The sequence below is a fragment of the Trichoderma reesei genome (assembly GCF_000167675.1).
Source record: "Trichoderma reesei QM6a unplaced genomic scaffold TRIREscaffold_14, whole genome shotgun sequence".
In the NCBI taxonomy this organism is placed as follows: Eukaryota; Fungi; Ascomycota; class Sordariomycetes; order Hypocreales; family Hypocreaceae; genus Trichoderma; species Trichoderma reesei.
In genome coordinates this window covers 436,072-461,975 of record NW_006711161.1, presented here as the reverse complement: position 1 = coordinate 461,975, position 25,904 = coordinate 436,072, and the positions used below count along the sequence as shown (strand labels likewise).

The following is a 25,904-nucleotide window of genomic DNA, read 5'->3' as shown; positions in this document are numbered from 1 at the left end:
AGGGTTGTGTACCAAAGAGTTGTGGCTTTGTCGTGCGATGGAGACGGGGTCAAAGGGAGGAAGAAGGCGAGCGAAACGTGCTATTTGGCGCTGGCGGTAGATCGGATGTCGGAACATTGCCTGATTACATGTATATATCGTCCAGAAAGATTCATGGATAGTGTCGGAGTTTAATATCAATTTGCATTGCTAATGACCCGTATCATTCTTCAAGAAGGCAACCGGTGAGTGTACCTGCTAGGCTCTGGCGCTCATCTCTCTCAACTCGTTTCCTTCATATCCAGCGTAGGTATCTTTCTTGAGACCTTGGGTAGTTTGATGCAACTCATCAAGATGCAGATATTGACAATACAATGTCAAAATACCATGCTGATATCAAGAGATTTGTCATTTATCTCCGCCGTAAAAGATCGGTATTATATGGATGGTGTGTTGCGTTTTTCGTCGATAGGGTAGCACCCGATGATCTCTGCCACTCCCAAGCTGCAAGCTGCACCAAAAAGAAAACCTGGTATCTTGCATGACCGCACCCTTGTCGCAGAGAAAAACCGAAACTATTATTCTATTTCTATTGACCTCGATATTGGTTTCATGCTCGAAGCGCGGCAGCGGCTAAGCGGGATGTTACACTGCGAGAATAGTAGTAAGAATTGAGCGGCGTGTATCACAAAGGGCTCAAGATAGAAGCGCATAGGCTTTTCTTAAGCGCCGGTGAGAGGGACAAGGGGAACTGAAACGAGGCCAAGGTACGACAATGGGGAGACCTGAAGCCCATTTATTGATAGTCATGGAGCCATGGGGCATCACGAGCATGCGCTTCGGAATGTCTTTGTGGTACATTGACATGGAGAGAGCTGGGCAACACTGATGGCCTGGATGGCCAACGATAAGGTAGAGGGAAATTCCGAGCAGAAATTAGGTAGCTGCGCAAGACGCCACATGTTCCATGACCCGAGAGAGAGTTACACAGACTCTGGCTGTAGGAGAGATTCCAAGAAAGAAGGTAAAGAGAGAGGAGAAAGAAGGGAACAAAAAGAACATGGGAGGGTTGGGCAAATAAAGGCCGTCGGCACAGCGGCGAATGACAGCCAGTCAATTGAGGCTCGATAGCGGCGGCTGCAACACGCCCCAAAGAGGCAACGAGGCAGTACCTTGGTATTACTTGTCGTCGACGGCGATGGTCTGCGGACAATGGTAGGCCCAGAGACGGCTGTTGAGTGCGGCGCTTAAACAGAGGCGCTGGCTTGTGGAAGTACCTGCCGGGTACCCGTGAAGCCGGGATCTCTACCTACCTAGTACTAACCTTGCTTGAGCAACATGAACATGAACATGATGGGACGCATGCAAGCAATTCGAGCTGCGCGCAATCTGGGACCAGAGATTGGGCTGCGAGAGGTATGGTCAGCGTACTTCCGCTGCAGGAGACGGGCTCACAGCTACATCGGCAGTACTTGCAGCTCTACCCGTACATCTATCTGCCAGATCTGGTCCTGCAGGCGCCGCTGCCGCAAGCCGCGGCTCTTGACCGTCGTCGCCAATCCGCGTCGATGCATCACCGCCCGCTGAAACACCAGCATTATCAAGTCGAATCAATCCCGGCGTTGCAGCCTCTTGAAATCTTCTCTCTTCTCCGTGGCCTCCAGCAGGCGTCGTGGCCAATGGACCGGCCGACACGGCCTTCATTTCATCAGCCGCCGCGCTGCCCGTCATACAAACGGCCGCCCAGGTTGAATGGTCCTGCGGCTGTCTCATCGCATGACCTGGGCCTTGTCAAGCGGCCACTCTGATGCCGTGCCTCTGCCCGGAGCCATGCGCTCGATAGGTTGCCGTTGAAGCCGAGAGGCGTCAGCTAAATACGGTTCTTGGTCCCGTCGCCTCGTGGGGGAATCGTGTGATGCTTGCTTGTCTGTGAATCTTGCTTGTTCGTCATATCTTGCTCGGCCTTCTCCCTCCCTTCTCTTGCTCTTACATACATACCCACCATCCATCCATCCATTCATACATACATACAGAGATTACGTTGCTCTCTTTCCTTGCTTGCGTGGGCGGCATCTGTTTTATCTTTGTGCCGGTTTGCCTTTAGTGCGTGCTTGATTGTCACAAGGCTTTCTGATTGTGCCAAACGTGGTGAGACGAATCTGACGATGGCAAGGTGAAGAGAGAAGACAACTATTTCCTTTTGTTCTTTTCCTTTTCTCTTTTCTCTTTTCCTTTCTCTCTTCTCTTTCCTTGTCTCTGGGAGCCATCACGACTTATAGAACGACAACTCTCCATCTTCTTCACTAATTCACCGGGCTGGAACGACGCTGGACGTGATTCACCCCTCCCCCCTGAATATCCTCAAGCTGCAAACCCAACTTCAACGACGACACTCGACTGTTACATGACCGGCACGAGTTCAACAAACACGACATAAAGGCAATTCAATCAACAACGGCGTGGCATTCGTTTGGAAAAGCCCTAATTGGCAAAAGCTGTTCACACACCCAATAATTCGAAAGAAATCAGTCACTGCCAGCTGTTCACCAGCTGTTCGCCGGTCCGCCAATTATCGCGAACACACGCGCGCACACGCCAGAGTCTGCTGGCTTTCTGCCACCTGGCAACCCATATTTATTCTCGTTCTCGCGTTCTCTCACTTTCTTTTTTTCTTCCAAACAAAAACAAAAACAAAAACCACCAAATCTTGAGCAAAACAGCGCGCACGTCAACCTCACCATCAGTCTTTTGGTTCAGCTTTTTCCCTCCGCGAGGTCAAAAAGCATTCGTTCCCTGATATCCCTTCTTGACTCAGTCTTTACCTGCTCGGCAGCTCGAGAAACACAATCTCATCAGCAAGTCAGAACACGCCAGAGACGCGTCTCGACCGTGAGAAATGGCTTCCACTCCGCACGTCGGCCTCAGGGCCACGATGGTTGCGGCCCTCGCCACCGTCGCCAACGGCCACTCCTGGATCGAAAAGGCGTACAAAGTCGCCCCCAACGGCACCATGATCGGCGCCGAGGGCTACGCTCGCGGCTGGGTCTCTCGCGACTCTACTGACCCCCCCTTCCAGGACATCATCCCGCAGTGGATTCTTCCTGCTGCTGGCCAGGGTGCCTACTCTGGGGATGAGGTGCTCAACAAGTACAAGCTGGATGAGAACCCTCAATTTCCTATGTTGGAGGCCGCACCGGGCGACCACATAGCCATCATCCACCTTGAGAACGGTCACACCACCCTTCCCCAGAATCAACCCAAGAAGCCCCTGAACCGCGGTACTGTCTTCCTCTACGGCACCAGCCAGCCCAAGGAGGAGGAGCGCCTCTTTGACGTCCACCTTGTCTGGAACAAGCAGGGCACTGGTGGTGACGGCCGTGGCCGCCTCCTGGCCACCCGCAACTACGACGACGGCCAGTGCTATCAACCAAACAGCGGCGCCATCAGCATGGAGCGGGCTACCAAGCTGGCTTCTCAGGGCGCCTCGCACGACATTGAGCTTGGCTGCCAGTCCACCCTCCAGCTGCCCACCGACCTCAAGCCCGGCTCCATCTACACCATCTACTGGTACTGGGACTGGCCTGACCTGAACGCCGACTCCATCGACTTCCAGGCTACCACCAACGGCCTCTACCCCTGGGCTGGCACCTTTATGCGTGGAGAAAAGGATCCTCACGGCTTCACCATGGCCGCCATTGCCAAGAATGAGAGTTACGCCAGCACCATCGACATCAAGATCACAGCTCGGGGCGACCACGCCGCCGGTATGGGATCGTACGTCGATGACCAGAACATCTACACCAAGGCTCTCAAGTCTCAGATGGACAGCAACTTTGAGGTTGCCATCGACGTCAACGGTGCCAAAGACGGCCCCGGCGCACCTCCTGCCGCTCCTATCCTGCCTATCTCTTCTGTGGCCCCCATTCAGCCTCCTCTGGGTGCGCCGCCCATCAGCACTGTCACTTCCTTCACCACCATGCAGCCCACTGTCACGACGACACGCTTCGGCACACAGACAGCCATCAAGGGGCCCTCATCCGCGTCGTTGGACTTGGCCCAGCCTGCTACCACCGTCACCTCGTACATCACTGTACACGTGCCGGCTTCAACGCTTCCAGCCTCGACCGTAACTACCACCATATTTACGATGGAGACCTTTTACAAGACTATCGTGCCTGATACGCACGCAACCCCGACCGTCTTCGTGACGGTCCCGCCGGGCGCGCCCGCTGCCACTCCGCCAGGCAACACTCCGGCTGAGAGGCCGACCACTACTCTCCCGCTTCCGCTCTTGAGCTCCAGCTCGAGCGTCGACCTCAACAACGGCCGTCCAACTGTGACGCCGTTTATCCCAGGCCACCGTCGCCGCGACTGGGCTTTCGGTCGCCACTGAGCGCTTGCGAGATGGACTCGGGCTGGATGGTGTGTAGGGTGATCCAAGGGGGAATGCGGTTTCTCTCGTTTGGCAACTTTGTTTTCCTGCTTCATCACTCTCACTGCCTTTCGCCTGTCCTTTCACTCACTCATCCCCCCCTTTTCCTTTATTTTCTTCTCACAACGCACACGAATCTGGTTTCAGTTGGTTTGATTCATTTTCGATAAGGGGGTCTAGCAAAACCCAGCAGTCCCGCGTTTTTTTCTCTCTCTCTTTCTTTCATCTACGGTTGGTAGGGGTTTGGCATTTCACGGTAACGGAATGGGAGATACCAAAGGGAAAAGGGCATAACTCTAGGAGGTTTTTATTCCTGTCGTTTAGGTGGTTCACTGATTTCGGTCAAAGTCACGGTACTCTTTGAGGCCTCGCAATGGACAAGGATGATTGTTTCTTTTACTCTGTGTGACTGTCCTTTTTCGCACGATGGTGTCGTATATGCTGATACATGGTAAGATTTTTTGAAATGATTGATGACGTAGCGTCTTTCTGACATGTTGTTTGCTGTTCCATCTTCTCTCACTTTAGCAGTATAGTCTTGTAGTATTGACATACCTTACCTTACCTTACCCAGTCTCTCCCGACTATACTCGAGACTGGATGTAATGGACGCTCGTCGCACTGGTACAGCCAACAAATTATCAAGACGAAGATCAGCACAGCCTTACCACAAAATCTTTCAAGCAGAACTTTCATGTTCCGTTCCAGAAGGAATTCCACGGGCATTCGGAAAATCCGTTTGCAAGCGATCTGCGCCTTTGTGGCTTGCACATCAAAAACGCCACCGCAGACAGGCACCACGAGAAGGAAAAAAAAAAGAAAAATACTTCGCGGAATGTGTTGGGAATGGGGAGATGGGTGTGCCGATCAAAAAAATTTAATAAATAAATCCACAATATGAAGTTTGAGGGCCGTCTCGACTACGTATATGAAGACTATCATGCGTTGTCAGGGAATACATAGGCAGGCACCGAGAGATCCGGTCGGTGGTCAAAGGGGCTTAAATGTCGACAGCGAAATCGGTTGACTTGAAAATGATGTTGCTCAAGTGTGATGTAAAGGCTTGGTTGCTGTCACGGTGGCTTGGTAATACCTTGTTCGAGAAGCGAGGAATTTGTTCATGTAGTTGGGTAGGTACCTCAATTTGTTACTAGGTACCTTATCCAAGATGTATCGTCGTTAGAAGCTACGGAAGCACTGTTCACAAGATACGCATCTTTGTTGTTGGTTGATCATTCACGACAGGCTGCTCTCTGCATTGCCCAAGGTAGACCCATGACGGCAATAGACGGCCTGAACTTGGCATCAAACCACCAACTTGCCTGCATTCTGTTCAATGATTCAGAATCAGCAAGGGTGGTAGTAGGTACAGGATTATCCTCTGTAGGAGGATTGTGAGGTCATGCCACCAGGCTCCATCCCTACATACGCATTAGCACGCGGTGCAGCTGGATTCTCTGTCATAGCGTCCTTCATTAGCATTACTATTCAATTCTGCCGCAAAGCAGCACAGCCTCTCTCATCTTTTGTTCGTTGGAAGGAGAGTGGGGAGGAGAAGAAGAAGAAGAAGAAGAAGAAGAAGAAGAAGAAGAAGAAGAAGAAGAAGAAGAAGAAGAAGAAGAAGAAGAAGAAGAAGAAGAAGAAGAAGAAGAAGAAGAAGAAGAAGAAGAAGAAGAAGAAGAAGAAGAAGAAGAAGAAGAAGAAGAAGAAGAAGAAGAAGAAGAAGAAGAAGAAGAAGAAGAAGAAGAAGAAGAAGAAGAAGAAGCTGCGGACGACTCCGAGCTGATACCAGATGTAGAACGAGAACCAGCTCAGGTGAGCAAGATAACCTACCTAGAGGAGCAACGACATGGCTCGACAATGATTTTTCCAAGGCGACTCTCTCGTACGTAGCTGTCTCGATGTCACAACGGGCGTACGCGACTTCTCCTTGGCAATGTGCTCATGTGCAGGTAACTCTGTCCTGACGTGGAATAAGGCTGACGGGCACAGCCGCAATGTCTGGATGTCCCTGGACGGAAGACGGGAGGCCCGGGACGGCCGTGCGTTGACCCATGTAAGGTAAGGTAAGGTAAGATGGGATGGGATTTGCCGCTCAAAGTCCGTGCCGTCTGATGCTTGCAGTCAGAAATACAGGATTACGCGCCTCGAACACCTAGTAGGTAGGGCATAAACTATTTGTACATAGGTAGGAAACGAAGAGTGCTATAATTACATGTAAGTTGCCCTCGTGCGCTCTTCCCAACAGCTGTGTCGGGCCAACTCAACTCGGCATGATCCGACCGCAAGAAACCTGCAACATGACGAGCATCTCTCCGACCTCTGACAAATGTAGTAGTAGTAGAGTACTATTCCAAATCCCAAAAATTCCCCCGTCCAGAGGCTGAGCATCGGCCTTCTTCAACACAGCTTAGCGCTGTCGTCATTGCAGTCAAGGTCTGCTGTTCGTTCTCAGACCTCTCTGTATGTACTCGATAGCCTCGAGGTTCGTGCAGGACGTCCGCATCGACGCTATAGAACAGTGCACAGCAGGGGATACCGCGCACTGGTGCGACACACACACACACACCCCTCTCACGATGGAATAGTAGCACATACTCGTACTCGCACTATCATTACCGGGTGCAGCGACCTGTTTCTGTGTCCAACAATCCAAGGATCAATGATGAGGTGCCTAGGTAGCCGTTGGCGGCGCCATGCTTGCTGCTGGTGGTTGTCCGTGGCTCAGGGAACAATCAAGCCGTTGACGCGCTGGGCGGCGCTTTAAGGTAGGCAGAACAAACGGACCTTGCGACTTCGGCTGGGTCTCTTCTTTCTCCTATCGAACATCTGTCGAGATTGGGCTTCAGAAGGGCTTTTACCTGCAATTGTACGTACATATGAGACACATGCGGGCAGTGCCGAATGATTGATTGCAGAGTGATAACAGCACGATTCTAGAGGTCGTTGGAAAAGCATGGAGCCTGTAGCACCAGCCTTCAATGACCCCATGAGATATGTACCTACTTATGTACATGTACTAGGTGAATACCACATACCTAAGGTACCTTAGGTACCTATACTGGAATACTGAAAGAAGCCCGGAGAAGCGCAAACGCAGATACGCAGAAGCTGGATTGATGCAGCCTGTAGAACGCATTTCCATCTCAAGAAGCCCGTTCGCTGGCCCACAGAGAGCTCAAAGGATTGACGCCAAGTCGAGATGCAACTTTTTCTTCTCGAGGTGTTGCGGTACGTTCGGTAGTGGCGGGAGGAATGTCACCCTGCCCGCATCTGTTCAAGCAACTGCGCGCGCGCCACAAAAACTCCAGAGCCGGGGGGGGGGGGGGGGGGGGGTAACATGTGATGGACACATGAAGCAAGTCGCAGCTTAACATTATTTTCTATCACCCTCCCCCCTGGTCATCTCAACAGCAGGACAGATTCAAGTCTTCCTCCACCGCGTTCGATTCCGACCCTCGGCGGACGATTTCGCAAGAAAAGATGGAAACGCGCATAAATACCGTCGCTATTTGAAATCGAAAACTCACCATCGCATGGATACTGACGGATAATGACAGACTGACTGCATGGAGCAGGGGTGTCAGAATCGGAATCAATCCGTTTGTCGTCGGAAGCAGAAGAGAGAGATGCGCTCTGCGCAGGTCTGAACAGTCGATACTACTAGCACTTTCAGGCCGTGTTCCTCCTCCATATGAGGTAGACCGAGATCGCCACAGGGATTGACACGAGACCAAAAGCACCAGACCTCTGGCCGGACATCGACAACAGGAGCAGGGCAATGGGTCCAGACGCTGAGCGGGTAGGTATGCGTATTATACAGAGTGTCTGAGGCGGCATCAGGGCACAGAGGAATACTAAGACCAGACCATTAAGCGTGAACCAGTCACCCTGCGAACAATGCATGTCTCAAACATATGCACGAATTCGGCCGACTACTCGCAACAAGCAAGGCACAGCACGGGTCTAGTATGTAGAAGTGTGTTCAAAAATAGGTGCGTTGGGGGTGTGTGCTTTGCCCACTGCTTTGACTACTATATTCGCAATTCAACATTGCCTTTTCTTTTTCTTTTTGCCTCTGTCCTTCTTGTCTGCAGTGGTGACTGGCAAACTGAACGACATGATAATACATAAATACTGGCGTGTTGTTGGGTACCTAGGTAGGTAGGCTTCACGTGGTGCCGTGCCAGCCGTAGCCTCTGGGTGCGCCCATCCTCCATTACGTAGGCATCATCGATGAATGTCCAGCAGGCAAAGGCGACAAAAACACAAAAAGAGGCGCTGGGGAATGGCGTGGGCTCGCAGGTGGCCGGAACTGTGGAAGTCGGATACTGGACCCGCCGTGGCCGAAGCCGTTTCGCAACGGCGATCGGCGGCATCGTCGGCCTATTCCCGAGGGATACCTAGACAATTGGGGAGGATTGGAGGATGGGCAGGATGGAGGCAGTGGATGTCATCTGAAGCGAATGGCGTCAAAAACGGCCCTCAGACGTCGGTTTAGACTACTGGTGCGAGTGATCCACTGCCCCGGCTAATATATGAGCAGGGGGAGGAGGAAGAAGAAACGAGAAGGCAAGATAATATCATTTATTGTATGTGCAGTGAAAAAAAAAGGGCATTGATACGCAATGGATCTTGGGCGGATACTACTACTACGACTGAATGCGTCCAGACTGGAATTCGTCTCAAGGATCGCGAGGCTATTGATTGAAGCTCTGTCAGCCGCAGCTTGCCGGGGGGGGAGGAAACCAAAGGGATTCATTCACTCAATACCTAGATTGGACTGACTCTTGCGCAGAATTCTGGCAATTGACCAGTCTCATTTGTCGCATGCCAGTGCGGGCTGCTGCTGCTATTTGCGGCGCCGTTGTGAGACATTCATTCAATCAATCCCGTTGCCCTGGTGGCTTCAAAGCCTGTTCGTTGCTGCGTTTGCCTTTTTGCTTTCTTTTTTTTCTTTTTTTTTTCTTACCGTGCTCAGCTCTCCTGTTCAGCTCCCCATTTGCTTTTTTTTGCTCGTGTTGTTTCGCCCCTGCCGTCGGTAGTGGCGCCTTGCCTGCGGGAGTCGAGCTGTTGGTTCTCACTTTTGGCCTTCTAATTTCGAGCGATTCCTGCTCTCAATGGAGTCACACATACGTGTGTCTACTTACCTACCTTAGGTACACATGATAAGGTGCCTATGGCTCACATAAGTGGCAGCAGTAATAAGAGTAGTAATACGCTTTTATGGGCTTACATACTTAGGTATAGGCTTCCAAAGCGCGCCCATACATATATGCTCGTAGTAATTGCATGCAACTCGTATTGCTGATGCGCACATACATACGCACTCGTACTGCTCCTGGCCAACCGGCGATTCTCGTAGTACATACTCAGTTGCCGCAGCTGGATCCATCACGTCCACCCGCTGCCCACAGATCTCGCGCCTCTGCGATTCGACGCCTGGATGGGGTGCTCGACTGCGGAATCCTTGACTGCTCACGCTTCCTCTCCCTCCCCCACGGCTCAACTGCAACCCCGACGGCTCCAATCAATACGACCACCACCATACGATACATACCTTACTACTAGCACAAAAGGCCTCGTAGCGCGCAAGAGGCACATCAGCCAGACTCAGTGGCTGCAGCCCAGTGCATCCGTCCCCCAAGCCAGCGCGCCAAAGAGCCACTAAGCCACCCACGCCGGCTCCACCCCCAGCGCCCTCCAGGCCCTCTCGCAGGGGGCGTTTTAGCGCACGTTCCCCCCCGGTCGTCACAGTGCCCAATTGAGTTGCCAGGCTTCCGGTTTGCTGTCACCCACTGCACCCCCCCTGTACATTAGCAACCAGCAGTGAACAGTGGACAGTGAACGCAACGTGAACCCAAGGTACTTTGGGTACCTTACCTTACCTACTTGCGCAAAAAGAGGGGGCAGGCAAGTCGAAAGCGGCCGGGTCTCTCTCTGTTGCTCGACGACCTGCTCGACACGCCGGCAGCGCTGGGGGTCAGCACTGTGTCCCGTACCCCGTACCTCGCGCGCCGCGCAGCCGTCGCGGGCAGCCCGCAGTACCCAGTACCGGCCAGCTAAGGCCCGAGGGCGGTGGATGCCGCTGAATCGCCTCCTCCCTCTTAAGAGCCCGCTCCACCTGCTGCACTCCGCAGTTTCCAACCATTGACTCGTCCGTGCCGCTGCTGCGAATCTTGTCCATCTCTCTGCATCTTCCATCTTCCTCTGCCACTCTTTCACGATCTTCCTCCTCCTCCTCTTCCTCCTCCTCCCACGCGCTGTTGCTCGCCGCCCGTCGTGAGCCGCGCACCAGCCCATCGCTTTTGCAGCACATTGTTCGACAGCCGTGGTTGAGCGATCAAAGCTGCCGATTCACACGGGGGACTTGAGTTGTTTTTCTTCTTCTTCTTTTTTCCTCGATTTGCCCGTCCTTGTATGACGTGGAGACGCACGGCAAAAAGTAGACCACACCCTGGACGCAGCCGGAAAAGAGAACCAGGGCAAACACCAAAAAAAAAAGAACGACTCTAAAAAGAGAGATCGTAGGACGTGCACTCGACTTCAGCCTTGCATGGTGCACCTTCTCGACGCCGCGACGACTCCGAGCCTGCATCGCTCTGGACTAGAGAACCCTTCTACTGACGCTGACGCTGTCGCCGTCGCCGTCGTACGATCCATGCTGCCTGTCTTGGCGCCTGGACCATATCAGACGCCACTTTAATCACGGACTGCCCTCAACCTCTCTTCTCCCCCATAAAGCCAGAACAATGGCCATCCTCAACCACGCCTTCGAGGCCGCTCACATTGTCGCCCGCGCGACCATCACGGCCTCTGCGACCATCACCACCAGCCCGCAGACTGCCATTCCCTCCAACACGAACAACAGCAATAACAACAACAAGGGCGGCGGCTCTAGTTCTCCGCTGCTCTTCTTTGTTGCGCTGGGCTTTGGAGTTGTTTTTACAAACTTGTGGTATGTATTTTCAATCATCTTGAGGGACGGTTGTTGAAGGGCGTTATCTCAATCGATACCACCTCTTCCAAACCGTATCAAGTGCATCCTCGTCTAACGCAGCCACAGGATCATCGTTGGCGTCAAGTACTGCTTTCGATACAATGCCCGTAACCGGGCACGCATGACCAACGAAGATGGCGAGCCCATTACGCTCGAAAACATGCCTCGCCCTCACCGTAGGAGACGTGAGAAGAAGCTCATGACCATGGACGAGGTCAACGACAAGTTCCCCATGATGAAGTACAAAACGTGGGTTTCGCAGCGAGCCCGGGAAGGACTACCCACTGCGGGAGGCGTCGGAACCCCCAGCCGGCCCAACAGCATACACCACGCAGACGGAGCTATCCCCGATGTTGCTGCCAAAGAACGCACCTCCGCCGAAGTCAAGCCCGTTCAGGAAGACGCCTCTACCGCCACCAAGACTGAACAGGACAAGGAGATTGCTGTAAAGGGAGATGACGACAAGAAGGACACCACGACCGTCGCCGAATCGCCCGAGGATGGCCCCGTCACGCCCATCCACAACCTGAAGCGGACCACGACTGAGGAGGAGGAGGATGAAGAGGACGACGAAGAGGATGACGAGCAGATCAATGCCGCCCTGCCGCCGGAGCTTCTCAACACATCTGGCGACACCTGCGCCATCTGCATCGACACTCTCGAAGATGACGATGACGTCCGTGGCCTGACCTGTGGCCATACTTTCCATGCCGTCTGTGTCGACCCATGGCTGACCAGCCGTCGCGCATGCTGCCCGCTGTGCAAGGCCGACTACTACGTCCCGAAGCCCAGGCCCAACCCCGAGGGCGATGCCGCCGCGGCTGGCAACAACGCCAACCTCGATCCGCGCCAGAACTCCCGGATGAACCTGCCCGTGGGCTTTCCCAGGACTTGGTTCCGCAGCTCAGGCAATCGCAATGACAACAGCCGCCACACCGACAACAGCTCGAGGGCCCCCTCCTCTCTGCTGCGATTGCCAGGACGGCGACGAGCGCAGACGGCAGCAGTCAACGCGGCGACGGAAGCTCAGCAGAACCCAGCAGCTACCAATGCCTCAGAGCCAGCCCGGCCATCGCCTCCCACCACCATGCTGTCGTCTGTCCGGCACGCTATTCGCTTCGGACGGACTGTCGAGCCGCCTCCGAGGATGAATGCTACGGAGACGGTGACGCCTTCACAGCTGGAGTCGGGCACCCGGTAAACCGCCGCCGCTACTCTGAGCCAGCGTCCCAGCGTGTTGCCAGTGATCTTTGGCGTTGCGGGTTTTTCTTTCGCGCTTGATGCTCTTCTTTCCAGGCAGTGGCATTTCTCTCTCATTACCAACATGTGTGTTGAGCATACCCGTCATGAAGCTCGAATCATATCAAGCACCTGGTTTGGCATCTCGCTCGCATTATGACAGCATTTTTCTTCTTCTCTTTTTTATCTGTTTTCCTGTCGTGGTTTCATCATCTGTGTATTGGCCATTCTACGGCACGCTCACAACGGTCTTCGACGCGCAATTCCAAAGTATATAGGCGCCCAAGGAGGAGCAAGTACAGGTAAGGCGGCTCTTCTAAGTTTCACTACAATATGGTTCATCAAGGCAAATATGGATGATAGGCAAGGGAGGGGGGTGATGGATGGTTTTTTCCATGTATGAGGGTGAGCACATGTATGAATGGTTTCTCTGGAATCTTTTCCTGCTTTTGGTACCTCCCCGTGTTGGGGCTGGATTTCTTCTTCTCTTTCCTCACTCGACGGAGCTCCAAGCGTGTTCTAAGACGAAGGCGATATGGGACATGAGCGGCGGAGTTGGGAGGCTACGGTGGCTTCTTTTGGTAGCTCGACGTTATCAATAAAGGATCGGTGAAGGCAATCGATTGAAACCGGAAGTTTTTGTGGCTTGTATGATGTGAAACTGATGGTACACCATCATTGACTTGATCGTCGAATGGAGGTTTCCTCTCTACATATCACGATGTCTCTAGATCTTTCCAACGACCATCCGGGAACATGACACCAAGAGGACCAAAGATGGGCATGCCACTATAAAAACGACCCCTTCTGAAACCTGCCCCCAAAGTTGGCCGACTTGTTAATCAGCTCCCTCCTCTGCGTTGCCGTGATCCTCCCCCCCACCGCCATGTCCTTTTCCCTATCAAACGCCCTCTTGCTCGGATCGTCCTCCTCCTCCTCCTCTTCCGCGCTCACCACCTTGCCCCTGGACGAAGAAGTCGATTTCCTGCTGCCGCCTTGATGTTCCTCGAGGAGCGTCTTGCCTCGTGTGGCCTGTATACTGGCCGACAAAGCTTCATCCCTTTGCAGCTTCTTCAGCTGCTGCTCCGACATGCCAGCCTGCGCGGCGGCGGCGCCCGAAGAAGAAGTCCTTCCCAGCACGGAATCCTGCAAGCGGCGGAGTTTCTCCTCGGGTGTTTCCGTCCATATCGACGACGACGACGATGGACCTCCTGCTGAAGCATTGTTTGCTGCAGCGACGGCGGAGGGCTTGGAGGCGAATTTGCGGGCGCGGATGCGGGTTGTGTCGCGCTCGGAAAAGGTGTTTGATGAAGGTGGCGGGGCGAGCATCCATTCGTCGCGCTTGGGCGCGTCGTCGTCGTCTGTGGACGGGGGCATGGAGGGACCGATTTGGCGGCGGGTGGCGGCTGTTGGGAGGGAGGGGCCGAAGGAGTCGTCGTCTGAGGATTCTGAGTCGTCGGGGTTTGTGTTTGCGGTGGTTTGGGGAGGGTAAGAAGGAGGAGGAGGAGGGGGCGCTGGGCCGGTGTCTTCTGAGTCGGAGTTGTCGAGGGCGATTTCGTCTTTGTTGGTGGTGGTGTTGTTGTTGGCGAGGAGATGTGGTGGGAGAGTTGGGCCTACTACTGCTGCTTTTGGCGCGGGAGCAGTATTAGTGGAAGGGGCGGTGGTGGGTTGAGAAGGTGGTTTAGGCGGTGCGTAGTCGTCTTCGGAGTCTGATGATGAAGCAGAGGCGTTGAGGTCTATCTCGTCCTTGTTCGGGGGGGGATCGTCGCGGCGAGCGTGTTTGTTGGATGAGGTGTCGTCGGTGTCGCTGTCTCGTCGCCGCTTTGTGAGGTGGGGTGGTAGTTGGGGGCCTATTGACGACATTTTGTGTGTGATGTGTCCCTTGAAGCTCTTGGGATGGGGAGTTGAATTTGGTGGTTGAAGGGCGAGCTGGAAGAAATGCAATGGGAAGAGGGAAGATGGTTGAAGAGGTTGGCTTCAAGGGACGATGACATTTTTGGTGGAGAGGTAGGTAGGTAGTAGTATGGGTTTGCGCGGCACGTGTGATTGGTGGGGTGGATAACTGGGGGCTGTCAGGTACAGGTATCGTATGTACGGTAGGTACCTGTAAGTCTCAAGACACCCAACAGCATTCAGCATTGATACTGACAAGGTATCTCCAGCATTGGTTTCTTATTCTGTTTTCGTACGTCTCCGTCTATTCAATGGAATACAGTATGGCAGTTGTAATTTAGCTTGTGCTCTATGCAGGATGCCGTCATGTCATGATGCTGAAGCGCCCTCATCTACACTCTGTGCTCGCTCCTCCTCAGCCTCCCTCTCAGCTCGCCTCGTCTTGACCCAAGACCCCAACTGATTCCACACGGCCTGCTTCTCGGCCAGAGACATGGACGCCGCAAGCCCGCTCGTGCTCGTCGCAACAAAGACCCTGGCCCCCGGCCACTCGCCCGCGATGACGCCCATGTTCTCCGACTCGTCCTGCCACCCGTACTTGAACGCCTTGCCCACAGGCGCGCCGTGCCTCACCCGCCAGATGCTCTCCCAGATGCTCTTGCCGACGACGCACATGCTCTCGGGCCGCCACTTGCGAGCCTTGTCCTCGAGGATGGAGACACCGTCGTCCATCTCCTGCTTGCTCAGCTCGGCGCCGTTGCGGCTCGGCCGCGCGACAATGTTGGTCAGGCCGAGGCTGTACAGCTCCGGCATCCGCCTGTCCTCGCTGAAGTGGCATGGCCGGGGCGTCACGCCGCTCGAGTAGAGCAGCTTCCAGAAGAGATTGGACGGGTGGGCGTAGGCGTGGCCGCTGCGGGCCGTCTCGATGCCGGGGTTCAGCCCGATGAAGAAGACGAGCAGGTTGGGCGCGACGGCATCGGGGAGCTCGGGCAGATGGGCGTAAGTGGACGGGGGAGCGTAGCCTGAGCTGGGCTTGGTGCGCTTCTTCTTTGCTGGCGACGAGGGTGATGAGGAGCTGGGCGTTCGTCTCTTGCTGACGGATGACGAAGACGCTGATGATGCGGACCTTGTTGTACTTGATGCTGTCACGCTGATGGCTGAGGATGGCGATGGCGATTCGGACGCCGCTGCAAACCGGGGGCTTCTGCGGACCGGCTGCTGCCCGTTGTACATGAACTTGTTCAGCTGCAGGCGCCCCTCGAACGTTGCCGGCGTTGGAGCAACTGTTGGAACATTCTCGTCCGGAATTGCGACGTCCTCTCTGGAGCCCATGCTGGCTGGTGCAGAATCGTGCGTGAATCCGTGTAAGCTGAGGTCCTGTCTAAACTGGATATTTCACCGATGGCGCTTATGACAATGGGAGATTCCGCCTTGTCGCTTGTTTGCTGCGCTATAACAGGTTCAGACTTAAGATTCAAACAGAGTGAACGATGTTGTACAACTACAACAGATCTCACTCTCACCTTGAGAGGTGTTGTAAGTTAAAGGTTGTGAAAAGACTCGGTCTATATTTGCCTCCCTCTGACTAAGCCGCTGTGGCAAGGCAGCAGCCCTGCTGCAGCGATCGTGGCCCCTTTTCGCCAGGGTTTGCAGAGCGGGCATGGTTGTGATGGGCTAGACACAGCTCCCAGTATGCAATCGTCTGCGGCTGAAGCAGGCAACAGTCACGCTGGCTGTGATAGTCAGTACTCCAGCTCGAGGCCGTGATGGTTTGAACTCCCGCAACTGAAGTTCAGTTAGCGTTGGCGCAGGCCACCTCTTCTTCTGCCCCCCCCCCCCCCCCCCCCCCCCCCCCCCCAAAACACAATGCCAACTGTTGCAAGACGTTGCCAGCACATGAACCATTGGCCGGTGTTGTTAGAACTGCATGTGCTATGCTCAGAGGATATCAGACAATAGGAGCGACTGTGATGTGCTTTCTTTCCATTAGCAATACCTGCCGCTTCACAATGACGGGGGAACGTCCAACATGCCCAACCATTGGATTCTTTCACATTGGACTTGTCAGAGACCATCCAGAGATGAAGAATCATGCAGGGGTCAAGCCAGTGACCTATCAGTAGCAACAGATTCAGCATGTTCTGAGCTGGACAAGTTGCGGTGAAGCGGCCGCATCTAGATCGAGACTCTTTAGAAGCAACTGCAGAGTAGTAATAGTGCAAGCATCTGGGGATACCCAACGCAGGTAGGCATCTCACCTCCGGCAGTCAGAGCGCATGTCCACTGAATCGATTCAGCGGCCGGTGTTGTATCTATCCTGGTCGTACAGATGCACCACGCTCACAGGAAGCCATACAGGCATTGACACGATTCAACAACCGCAGGCATGAATCTGCTGCTGCTGCTGCAAGTCATAGTGCACGGCTGCTGTAGGTATGCCGCCCCTTGCCGCACTCCTGCTTTCGTGGCCTGATCAGTGGCCGATGCGCAGAGCTTGCCGTGCGGCTGAACGAAGCGATGCCTCTCTGTGTGCTCTGCTCTGTGGCTTGGTGCGCTGCTGCTGCTGATGCTGCTGCTGATGCTGCTGCTGCTGATGCCACACGGCATCCGATGCCAGCAATCATCGCAGGGGATGCGCACACATGGCCGGCCCAGATAGGGGGCACAGAGCGTCTGCTAGCCACTGCGACAGCACGCAGACGAAACCAATAGATGCGGCTCGAAGCACCCCCTGATGCTCGTATCCGGGGGCCCGTTGTTGACGTCTTTTCCTGGTGGGAGAGAGGGCCCTTGTCCATACGGGGAGATCGGCTCCCAGGCGAGGATAGCCGGATGTGCAGCTGCAGCTACTTTTCAAGTACGAGTACCCGTGCAGGAGACGCAGCACACTGCGGGAGAAGGAGTCTCAAGTGATGGAGAGGAACAAAGATGATGCTCTGTCACTTGTCAGGTTCAATTCGACATTGTAATCACCTGGTTGTCAGATGCCGAGATGATTTGTTTCCAGCAAGGCGTTTTTGTCATCTGGGAGTGTAAGAAGCAGCACCATCAGCCTCCTACTAAGGTCCCTTACCTTCAGGTACCTTACCTTCGGGGTGTTGTACTGTGACTGAAGGCCCAAGGACTGGACACCTTACCTCCAGCCTGTGGTAACCTGGAAATAAACCCGGGCACTGAAAACAGCAGGCTAAGGGCTAGGAAAATGGTCTTAGCTGTTGTACCTTATGTAGCTGACGACGTTAGTGGAGGACAGGCCCTACAGCGTTCCTGCGAGGCGGAGGGCTGACCTGGAGCTGTCGGGTCGGGTACCTTGGCTGTACCTGGGCTGCCCATCCGGTGGAGGCCAGCTGCCGCACCGCCTCGCTCGAGCTGAAAATAGAAGCACCGTCAAATTTGCGCATCAGCCTCGAGGTATTACGGGCTTGTACAAGTATAACGGGTAACATTTTCGAATGCCATGACATGAGGCTGGCAGCACTGTAGAGGCATGCATGAGAACTGACCAAATCGACCATTGTTGCTCAAGGGATATAGGCTAGATGTTGCGTAAGAGAAAGGTAACGAACATCACAATTCAAGGTGAAGCTCGGTCATCAAGGTGCAAAAGGTCCAGGTCTCCAAGGCTGTTGTCAACTCGACACATTCAGGTACCGCGCCAGTACCTGCACCATCGCTGCAACAGGGGCTGCGGCAGCATGTACCCGCAAAGTCGGCTCCTGCCCGGTTCAAGCTCCTCCACTCGTACTACTACCTAACAGTACCTAGGTGGGTATGTACCTGAGCAGTAACGCGCCCCCCTTCTTCGCGAGTCTTCTGCTTAGCTTCAATGGATGGAGGGGTGACAGAGGAGAGAAAGAAAGCACGACGTCAGCCAGGAGAAAAAGCCCGTTTGGCGATCGTAAGGAGGTACCGCCCCGATACCTCGCAACGACCCCGACAGCGATTGCTTCGCGGTGGAGAAGAGGCCCGCTTACTCGTACCTGCCTGTACTCGGCCTCGTACTGCTAAACCAGGCTTTTTCTCCTATTGATCCCTCCTTCCTGGCCAAGGCTTCGTCTCCTTTCCTTTCCTTCCCCTTCTCATACCTACATTACCGCTGCTTTCCCGGCTTTCCCTCGTTTCCTCCTCGTCATCGTCACTCTTCTCTTCCTTCTCTTCTCCTCTCCTCTCCTGTCTCCTCTCATCTGCTCTGCTCTGCAGCTGCTGCCCCCAATCCGCTCGCTTCCGCCTTTGACGTAATATCTTCCTTTAATACTACCTACCTGCCTTCAAATACAATGGACGCCCTCAAGAACGTTCTGAGCAAGGCCACCAATGACACGGCCACTCCTCCCCAGCCTTCCCCCGAGGCTGTCTCCCAGCTCAAGGAGAAGTACGCCAGTGCGGGACAGGAGCACGTCTTCACATTCTTCGACTCCCTGAGCGCCGCCGAGCAGGCCGTCTTCTTCGAGCAGCTCTCCCGCTTCGACCCCGTTTACATCAACGACATTGCCGACAAGGCCCTGCATCCTCCTGAAGATGACGACACCGCCGCCGACCTGGAGCCCCTGCCCGAGTCTGCCCGCGCCAGCATCCTCGACTCGAGCCCTACTGACATCAACAAGTGGTACGAGTCCGGCCTGGACCTGATTGGCAGCAACCAGGTGGCCGTCGTGCTCATGGCCGGTGGTCAGGGCACCAGACTGGGAAGCTCTGCCCCCAAGGGCTGCTTCGACATTGGCCTGCCCTCGCACAAGTCGCTCTTCCAGATCCAGGCCGAGCGTATCCGCAAGGTCGAGCAGCTGGCGGCCAAGAAGGCCGGCAAAGACAAGGTCGTTGTGCCTTGGTACGTCATGACCAGCGGCCCTACCCGCAAGCCCACCGAGGACTTCTTTGCCTCCAACAACTACTTTGGCCTGGACAAGGACAACGTCCAGATCTTTGAGCAGGGTGTACTGCCTTGTATCTCTAACGAGGGCAAGATTATCCTCGAGGCCAAGGGCAAGCTTGCTGTCGCCCCCGATGGCAACGGCGGAATCTACCAGGCCCTGATCGTCTCCGGCGTTCTCGACGACATGCGCAAGCGCGGCATCCAGCACATCCACGCCTACTGCGTCGACAACTGCCTGGTCAAGGTTGCCGACCCTGTCTTCATCGGCTTCTCCGCATCCTTGAACGTCGACATTGCCACCAAGGTGGTGCGAAAGCGCGATGCCACCGAGTCCGTCGGTCTCATCCTCTGCAAGAACGGCAAGCCCGACGTTGTCGAGTACTCTGAGATTGACAAGGCGACTGCCGAGGCTCGCGACCCTAGCAACCCGGACCTTCTCAAGTTCCGCTCTGCCAACATTGTCAACCACTATTACTCGTTCAGCTTCCTCGAGAGCATTCCTACATGGGCGCACAAGCTGCCCCACCACGTTGCTCGCAAGAAGATTCCCGCTCTCGACCTCGAGTCGGGAGAGCTGATCAAGCCCGCCAAGCCCAACGGCATCAAGCTCGAGCAGTTCGTCTTTGACTGCTTCCCTCTGCTGCCTCTGGACAAGTTTGCCTGCATGGAGGTGAACCGCGCCGACGAGTTCTCCCCTCTCAAGAACGCCAAGGGCACCGGACAGGACGACCCCGACACCAGCAAGGCCGATATCATGAACCAGGGTCTCCGCTGGGTCAAGGCGGCCGGAGCCACTGTTGTATCTGAGGGCGGCATCGAGGTGTCTCCCCTGATCAGCTACGTAAGTTGTTGCTGCCTCTTGTCGGATCGAAAATTGATTGCTAACATTCTCAATCAGGGTGGTGAAGGACTTGAGTACCTCAAGGGCAAGACCATTACAGCTCCGGCCGTCCTGGAGCTGGAGAAGGCATAAGCGACCAAGAAGCCGGAAGAAAATTTACCAGAATATTGTTGTAATGATTTTTTGAATTATCATCAGCGTTGGTTAAGACTAGGGTACCTAATGTTTAGGGGTATGGGTTTGGATGAGTTTATGCCAGTAGATGATGATGTTGCCATCTTTGAGGGGCAATTTCGCAATGAAGGAGTTGAAGGCACTAGACAAAGAGTCGGGGATAGTTTGAGAAATTGCAATCATGATTCCCTCAGCTGTTGCATAATAAGGCATAATGACCGTCAATTTCTAGGAACGTCTCTTGTGAACCTTGTGATGAGACTTGGTGCATCGGGTGAATCTGCATGTAGTCTATTCTTTTGGATCCTTCTCTTGTCGCCTCTTGGCTCTAATTCTGAACAAGAAAGAAACAGGTACCCCCAAAAAAGATGTGCTGTGTATATACAAGTGTATCTAGACTCTATTTCTCGTTGTCTCTCTACTCCATCTCGGTAATGTACTTCTCGGCCTCCAGAGCAGCCATGCAGCCAGTGCCGGCACTGGTAATGGCCTGGCGGTACCGCTTGTCCTGGACGTCTCCGGCGGCAAAGACGCCCGGCACGCTCGTCTCGGTGGTGCCGGGCTTAGTGATGATGTAGCCCTCGGCATCGACGTCGACCTGGCCCTTGACGAGGCCGGTGGCGGGGTCGTGGCCGACGGCGTAGAAGAGGCCGTTTGCCTCGAGCGTCTCCTCGGCGCCGGTGACGACGTTCTTGACGACGAGGTGGCTCATGAGGCCGTCCTTGTCGCCCTTGACCTCCGTGGCGACGGTGTTGAAGCGGACCGTGACCTTGGGGTGCTTGAGCAGGCGCGAGGCCATGGCCTTGCTGGCGCGCAGCTGGTCCCTCCTGACGAGGACGGTGACGTGCGAGCCGTACTTTGTCAGAAAGGTGGCCTCCTCGGCGGCGGAGTCGCCGCCGCCAATGACGAAGAGGGGCTTGTTGCGGAAGATGGGCACGGCGCCGTCGCACACGGCGCACGCCGAGATGCCGTTCTGCCAGTACTTGTCCTCGCCGGGGAGGTTGAGGCGGCGGGCGGAGGCGCCGGTCGCGATGATGACGGCGTCGGCGGTGTGCGTCTCGTCGGGGTTGAACTCGGTCGAGAACTTGAAGGGGCGCGAGGAGAGGTCGAGGGTCGTGACGGTGTCGGTGATGATTTCCGTGCCGAAGCGCTCCGACTGGGCGCGCATGTTGTCCTGCACAGAGAAAGCCCCAACGCAGTCAGTATACAGAGAAGGGTGGGTGTGGAGAGGGAGGGAGAGAGAGAGAGAGAGAAGAAAGAGAGAGACTTACCATCAGCTCCTGGCCCATGATGCCCTTGGGGAAGCCGGGAAAGTTTTCAATCTCCGTCGTCGTCGTCAACTGGCCGCCGGCAGCGGTGCCGTTTGCCATGAAGCCCTCGAACAGGACGGCTAACCATTCCAAGACCGCAGCATTAGCATACAATTGGAACCTGCTGTTTGCTTCTGTGCTTTGCAAGGACTATAACTTACGCTTCAGCTCGGCTCTGGCCAGGTAAATGGCAGCAGTGTGAGCCGCAGGGCCGGATCCAATGACTGCAGCCGACATACGCACAGTCGGTCAGCTTCTGTTCTCTCCTCACTGGAAGGATACGTCCTCCTGGCGTCCTCCCCACCGTCTCTTGACAGGATTGTAGGGCAACTTACCGACAACCTTGGTATGCATGTTTCTGGTCCCGCGTTCAACCACCGGCTTGGCGACAGGAGTGTTCTTGGTAAAGGCAGTGGCGGCAGCAGCAATCGAAAGCCCGGCACTCGAACGCAGCGTCCGTCGAAACGTTGAGGTGAACAGTTTGGCGGTTTTGTACACAAGAAGTCTTAGAAAAAGAGAAGAGTTGAAGGAAGTGGCAAAGAAAATAGGTATATATATAGAGAAGATTGCACGAAGGTCTATCTATGTATTGGTAATAAGACGCCGCATCAAGCAGAAAGAAAATGGAATTTTGAGGGTCGGCGCGGGTTTTGCGATGGCGGGGCAGCGGTTGAATCGAAGCCCCGAGACAAGAGCAAACGCAACACCCAGGCCTTAGTAATCCAGCATCACTGCTACTTTGTACCTTCTTTAGGTACTGACTGAAATCGGGCGGTAAGCGGCATCAACGACAGTTCTGACAGCAATAACCCCTCGATACTTTGCGGGATCCGGATTCAGACATCTCTCTCTGCTTTGAGGGATGTATATTGAGGTGGAAAAGCATCAAAGAGGCAGTCAATTGAGTGGAATCAATGTCCGTGATATGACATGCATAGTGCTCTCCTTGGGAGATGTGCTCGGCCTCGGATGATTTCTAAGCGCGTCACGGCCAGCAGAGACGGCCCGCGTCTGCATCAAGAGTGTCGACATCATCAGCGCCACTGGATTCCATCATATTGGGTCGTGTGCTAGTTGGTCCCTGTCTAAAGCCCTGCCGGTTTGCGCCGTTCCCGAACTGTCTGTTGCACCGCAGAAGCTTTGGGTCTCCTCTCCAGATGCCCCTGGTTTGGCAGATCCGCGGTCCGCAGTCATGCTGCAGTTGCCGAGGTTCTTGAGATTGCAAAAATGTGACAATGGGTGATGGGTATGCTCTTGTGGTTTCGGATGACGTTCAAGCCCGCAGACGGAGCATCTTTTTGCGACATATTCAAAGGCCATCCCACGACCCTCCCCCCTTATTCATGAAACCCTTCCTCATCGCTGGTGCCCGTCCTCGGCTCCGTCACGCATGCCAAACTTGAGCCCAAGACCGCTTATATCCCTCCTAAAGAACTTTCCAAAGTTCCTCAGGTTCTCGTTGATCGTGGCCTTGTCCGAGCCGCTCTGCCCCGTGTTGCTAATGTCCCTGGCCGCGCTGAGCAGCTTCTCGCCCAGCGACCCGGCGTCGAATCGCGCCGCCGAGCTGCCCGCCAACGAGGATGACGCAGTGTTGATCGCGCCCATGGCACCCGTGCTGCTGAGGCTCGACGACAGCATCAGAGGCGTCAGCAGCGGCGAGTTCTGCGCCAGCTTCTCGTTGGAGCTGCCGTCGCGGTGGATGCCAAACAGCTCAATCAGGTGAGCCTGGTCCATCTTGCGCACGCCCTTGAGGTCCAGGATCTTCTTGAAGTTTGTGTCGGAGCGATCTGCAATGTGAATGAGATACGCTTGCACAAGGCCTTCCGGGGGCGATTGCCGCACTTGCAGCGTCTTGAGCAGGGGGTCCATCCTGTTCATGCTCTGCTCGACTCGCCTCACAAACGTCGCCGACGGTGCTTGCTGTGCTGGGGATGGGTTGTGGTACGACATCAAGTTTTCAAACGACTTGGTGAGCGCATACTTGTCAACAAGCATCTGAAAGGATGTAGTATGTCAGCCCTTTCCCTCTTCAAAATCCGATCCATTCCGTCCTTACCTGCTGTGCCCCAACCTCGGATATTGGCCGGCACTGTACAATATTGTTGATAAACGCCGTCGCCAAGTGGTCGACCAGGTTGTCGCAGAATGCCCTTGCGTACTGCTGCTTTGTAACGATGCCCAGGATCTCCTTGGCCCTCTCATTGACGTGCCTGACGAGCTCGCCCACCCAGGAGCTCTGGTCGCCGGCGCTCTCCATGGTGCTCCAGTTCGTATTCCTCATCTCCCGCCAGACGCCCTCGCAGTCCACCTCGACGATCCGCACCAGCGCGAGCACGGCGGCGCTGGCCACGCCCAGGAAGGCGTCAGACTGCGATGACAAGTCCACCTTGGCCACCAGCTCCGTGTCGATGCGCTTCTTGATGTTCTCCTCCAGCTGGTTGGTGTTGATGTGCCAAAAGTCTGCCGTGTTCAGGACGAGGACGGCGTCGTGCATGGAAGGGTTCTTCTGTCCGCTCGACTGCAGCTTTCGTAGCAGCACCTGCTGAGCGTACTCATCCAGGTACTTGGCCAGTATCTTGGACAGATCCAGCAGGCGGTCTGCCGTGGACAGCTTCGCGCACTGGGAGAGGGTCAGTTTGTAGAAATGGAAAAGCTCCAGAGCCGAAGAGATGACAGCCTGCGGCGTAAACTCCTCCTCTGGCGGGATGAGCGGCTGTGTGCGATATTTCGGTATCATGGCGGCCAGCTGCTTGTCCTGCGACTCGACCCAGAGGCTCAGGTACGGCTCAAAGGCCACCGATATTAGCCCGTTGAACGCATGCGCCTTCTCCTCGGTCGAGCTCAGCGTGTCAATGCTAGCCCTCGCATCGCTGGAAAAGTGCTTGTCGAGGCTCTGCTCAAAGTTGAGCGTTTCCTGCAAGCACGCAAGCAGCAGGTTGACGTCAATCTTGTTGCCGTCGGGGCGCCTCATGCTGCGCTCCAGGATGCCCTTGAAGTCGTCCCGCGTGCCGTCGCAAAAGGCCGTCGCCAGCGTCTCGTTGACGCGCCAGTGCGCCGGGAAGATGGCGGCGTGCTCGTCCTCGTGCGTCTTCATCATGCGCTTGAACCACGCGTATCGCCTCCCGATGTTGTCCAGGTTGCCCGCCTCGTCGTTGCCCCGGAACACCTGGCGGTACTCTCGCAGCTCCGTGTTGATGTACCAGCCGACGAGCCTGGCCTTTGCCGAATCGCCCAGGGCGTCCATGACGAGGCAGGCCTCCACCAGCGTCCCCTTCTTGGCGCTGACCTCGCCCTTGGTAAAGGCCATCTCAAAGTCCTCGCACACCTGCTCCAGCAGCTCCCTCTGCAGCTCCGACACCTCTCGGCTCAGCGTCGCAATCTGCTCTATGCTCCTGTAGCTGTTGAAGTGCTTCATCAGCTGCAGCACGGCCTGCAGCAGGCCCGCGCACTCGCGGTACTGCCTCGTCTTGGCCAGGCCCCTCAGCTGCTCGTACGCCGTCGTCAGCATCTGCAGCCGCTTCAGCGCCGTCATGCTCAGCGTCAGGTTCTTCTTGGTGCCGTCCAGCCGCTTGATGTCTGCCGTCATCGACGTGATGTTCTGCTCCGTCTCTATCGCCCGCGAGCGCACCGTCTCGATCTTGCGGAACAGCTGCGCGAGCTCCGTCTGCGCCGACCGCATCCGCTCCAGGCTCGAGTCGGGCTCGTAGGCCTGTGCCATTTCGAGCGTATTGATTTCGTACTCGAGATCATCCTGGCGGTGCTTGAGGGCTTGTGATACTCGGCTTATGGAGGAGACGGCGGAGGGGTGCGAGAAGAGGAGGTTGAGGTGGTCGATGGGATCGTAGTCGACTGTGTGCCGTCTTCATGGTTAGCTGCCAACAACAGCTTTGTCTGTCCTTTACAGGATAGCAACTCACTTGCGTCTAGGCTGGAGACAGATGACCCTGCCAGAGAGCCATTCATATTGAAGACAAGGAGAATATGTCTGGTTGGAAAAATAAATAGAAGAATGATAGATGACAGCGCTCAAGGCAGGGCAGCAGGGAAATGGCAATGGCGATGATAAATCTGGTGAATGGCTGAAGCTGGAATAATCTGGACCAGGTTGCGTCTCTCTCTCCGGTATTCAAGCTCCTGGTGCTAACAATGGATTGCAAGGTACTAAT

General features: G+C 55.0%; 8 protein-coding genes across 8 annotated transcripts; 4 read left to right on the top strand and 4 right to left on the bottom strand.

Annotated features, from left to right (window-relative positions):
- Positions 1-3,157: 3,157 nt before the first annotated feature.
- Positions 3,158-3,937, top strand: TRIREDRAFT_39606 (uncharacterized protein; the record flags this gene model as incomplete). Its single annotated transcript, XM_006966662.1, has 1 exon — positions 3,158-3,937. A coding segment is annotated over one exon (780 nt), but the record flags the coding sequence as incomplete, so codon positions are not given.
- Positions 3,938-5,579: 1,642 nt separating this feature from the next.
- TRIREDRAFT_109071 (uncharacterized protein) lies at positions 5,580-6,197 on the top strand (the record flags this gene model as incomplete). The annotated part of the gene is made up of 2 exons (XM_006966820.1): positions 5,580-5,589; positions 5,920-6,197. 2 exons carry the CDS (start codon positions 5,580-5,582, stop codon positions 6,195-6,197), a joined length of 288 nt encoding a protein of 95 aa, XP_006966882.1.
- A 4,966-nt stretch (positions 6,198-11,163) lies between these two features.
- TRIREDRAFT_22752 (uncharacterized protein) lies at positions 11,164-13,200 on the top strand (the record flags this gene model as incomplete). The annotated part of the gene is made up of 2 exons (XM_006966651.1): positions 11,164-11,369; positions 11,478-13,200. The coding sequence occupies 2 exons, from the start codon at positions 11,164-11,166 to the stop codon at positions 12,610-12,612; spliced, it is 1,341 nt and encodes a 446-aa protein (XP_006966713.1). The 3' UTR covers positions 12,613-13,200.
- A 239-nt stretch (positions 13,201-13,439) lies between these two features.
- On the bottom strand, positions 13,440-14,513 carry TRIREDRAFT_4659 (uncharacterized protein; the record flags this gene model as incomplete). The annotated part of the gene is made up of 1 exon (XM_006966635.1): positions 13,440-14,513. One exon carries the CDS (start codon positions 14,511-14,513, stop codon positions 13,440-13,442), a length of 1,074 nt encoding a protein of 357 aa, XP_006966697.1.
- A 399-nt stretch (positions 14,514-14,912) lies between these two features.
- Positions 14,913-15,935, bottom strand: TRIREDRAFT_64832 (uncharacterized protein; the record flags this gene model as incomplete). The annotated part of the gene is made up of 1 exon (XM_006966724.1): positions 14,913-15,935. A coding segment is annotated over one exon (1,023 nt), but the record flags the coding sequence as incomplete, so codon positions are not given.
- Positions 15,936-18,683: 2,748 nt separating this feature from the next.
- On the top strand, positions 18,684-20,386 carry TRIREDRAFT_79568 (uncharacterized protein; the record flags this gene model as incomplete). The annotated part of the gene is made up of 2 exons (XM_006966819.1): positions 18,684-20,254; positions 20,312-20,386. The coding sequence occupies exons 1-2, from the start codon at positions 18,821-18,823 to the stop codon at positions 20,384-20,386; spliced, it is 1,509 nt and encodes a 502-aa protein (XP_006966881.1). The 5' UTR covers positions 18,684-18,820.
- Positions 20,387-20,809: 423 nt separating this feature from the next.
- Positions 20,810-21,981, bottom strand: TRIREDRAFT_79565 (uncharacterized protein). Its single transcript, XM_006966723.1, has 3 exons — positions 21,900-21,981; positions 21,700-21,818; positions 20,810-21,602 (listed from the first exon to the last, which is right to left on the bottom strand). Exons 1-3 carry the CDS (start codon positions 21,973-21,975, stop codon positions 20,847-20,849), a joined length of 951 nt encoding a protein of 316 aa, XP_006966785.1. The 5' UTR covers positions 21,976-21,981; the 3' UTR covers positions 20,810-20,846.
- Positions 21,982-23,094: 1,113 nt separating this feature from the next.
- TRIREDRAFT_122708 (Golgi-associated retrograde protein complex component) lies at positions 23,095-25,798 on the bottom strand (the record flags this gene model as incomplete). The annotated part of the gene is made up of 3 exons (XM_006966722.2): positions 25,656-25,798; positions 23,795-25,587; positions 23,095-23,733 (listed from the first exon to the last, which is right to left on the bottom strand). Exons 1-3 carry the CDS (start codon positions 25,699-25,701, stop codon positions 23,095-23,097), a joined length of 2,478 nt encoding a protein of 825 aa, XP_006966784.1. The 5' UTR covers positions 25,702-25,798.
- Positions 25,799-25,904: the final 106 nt, after the last annotated feature.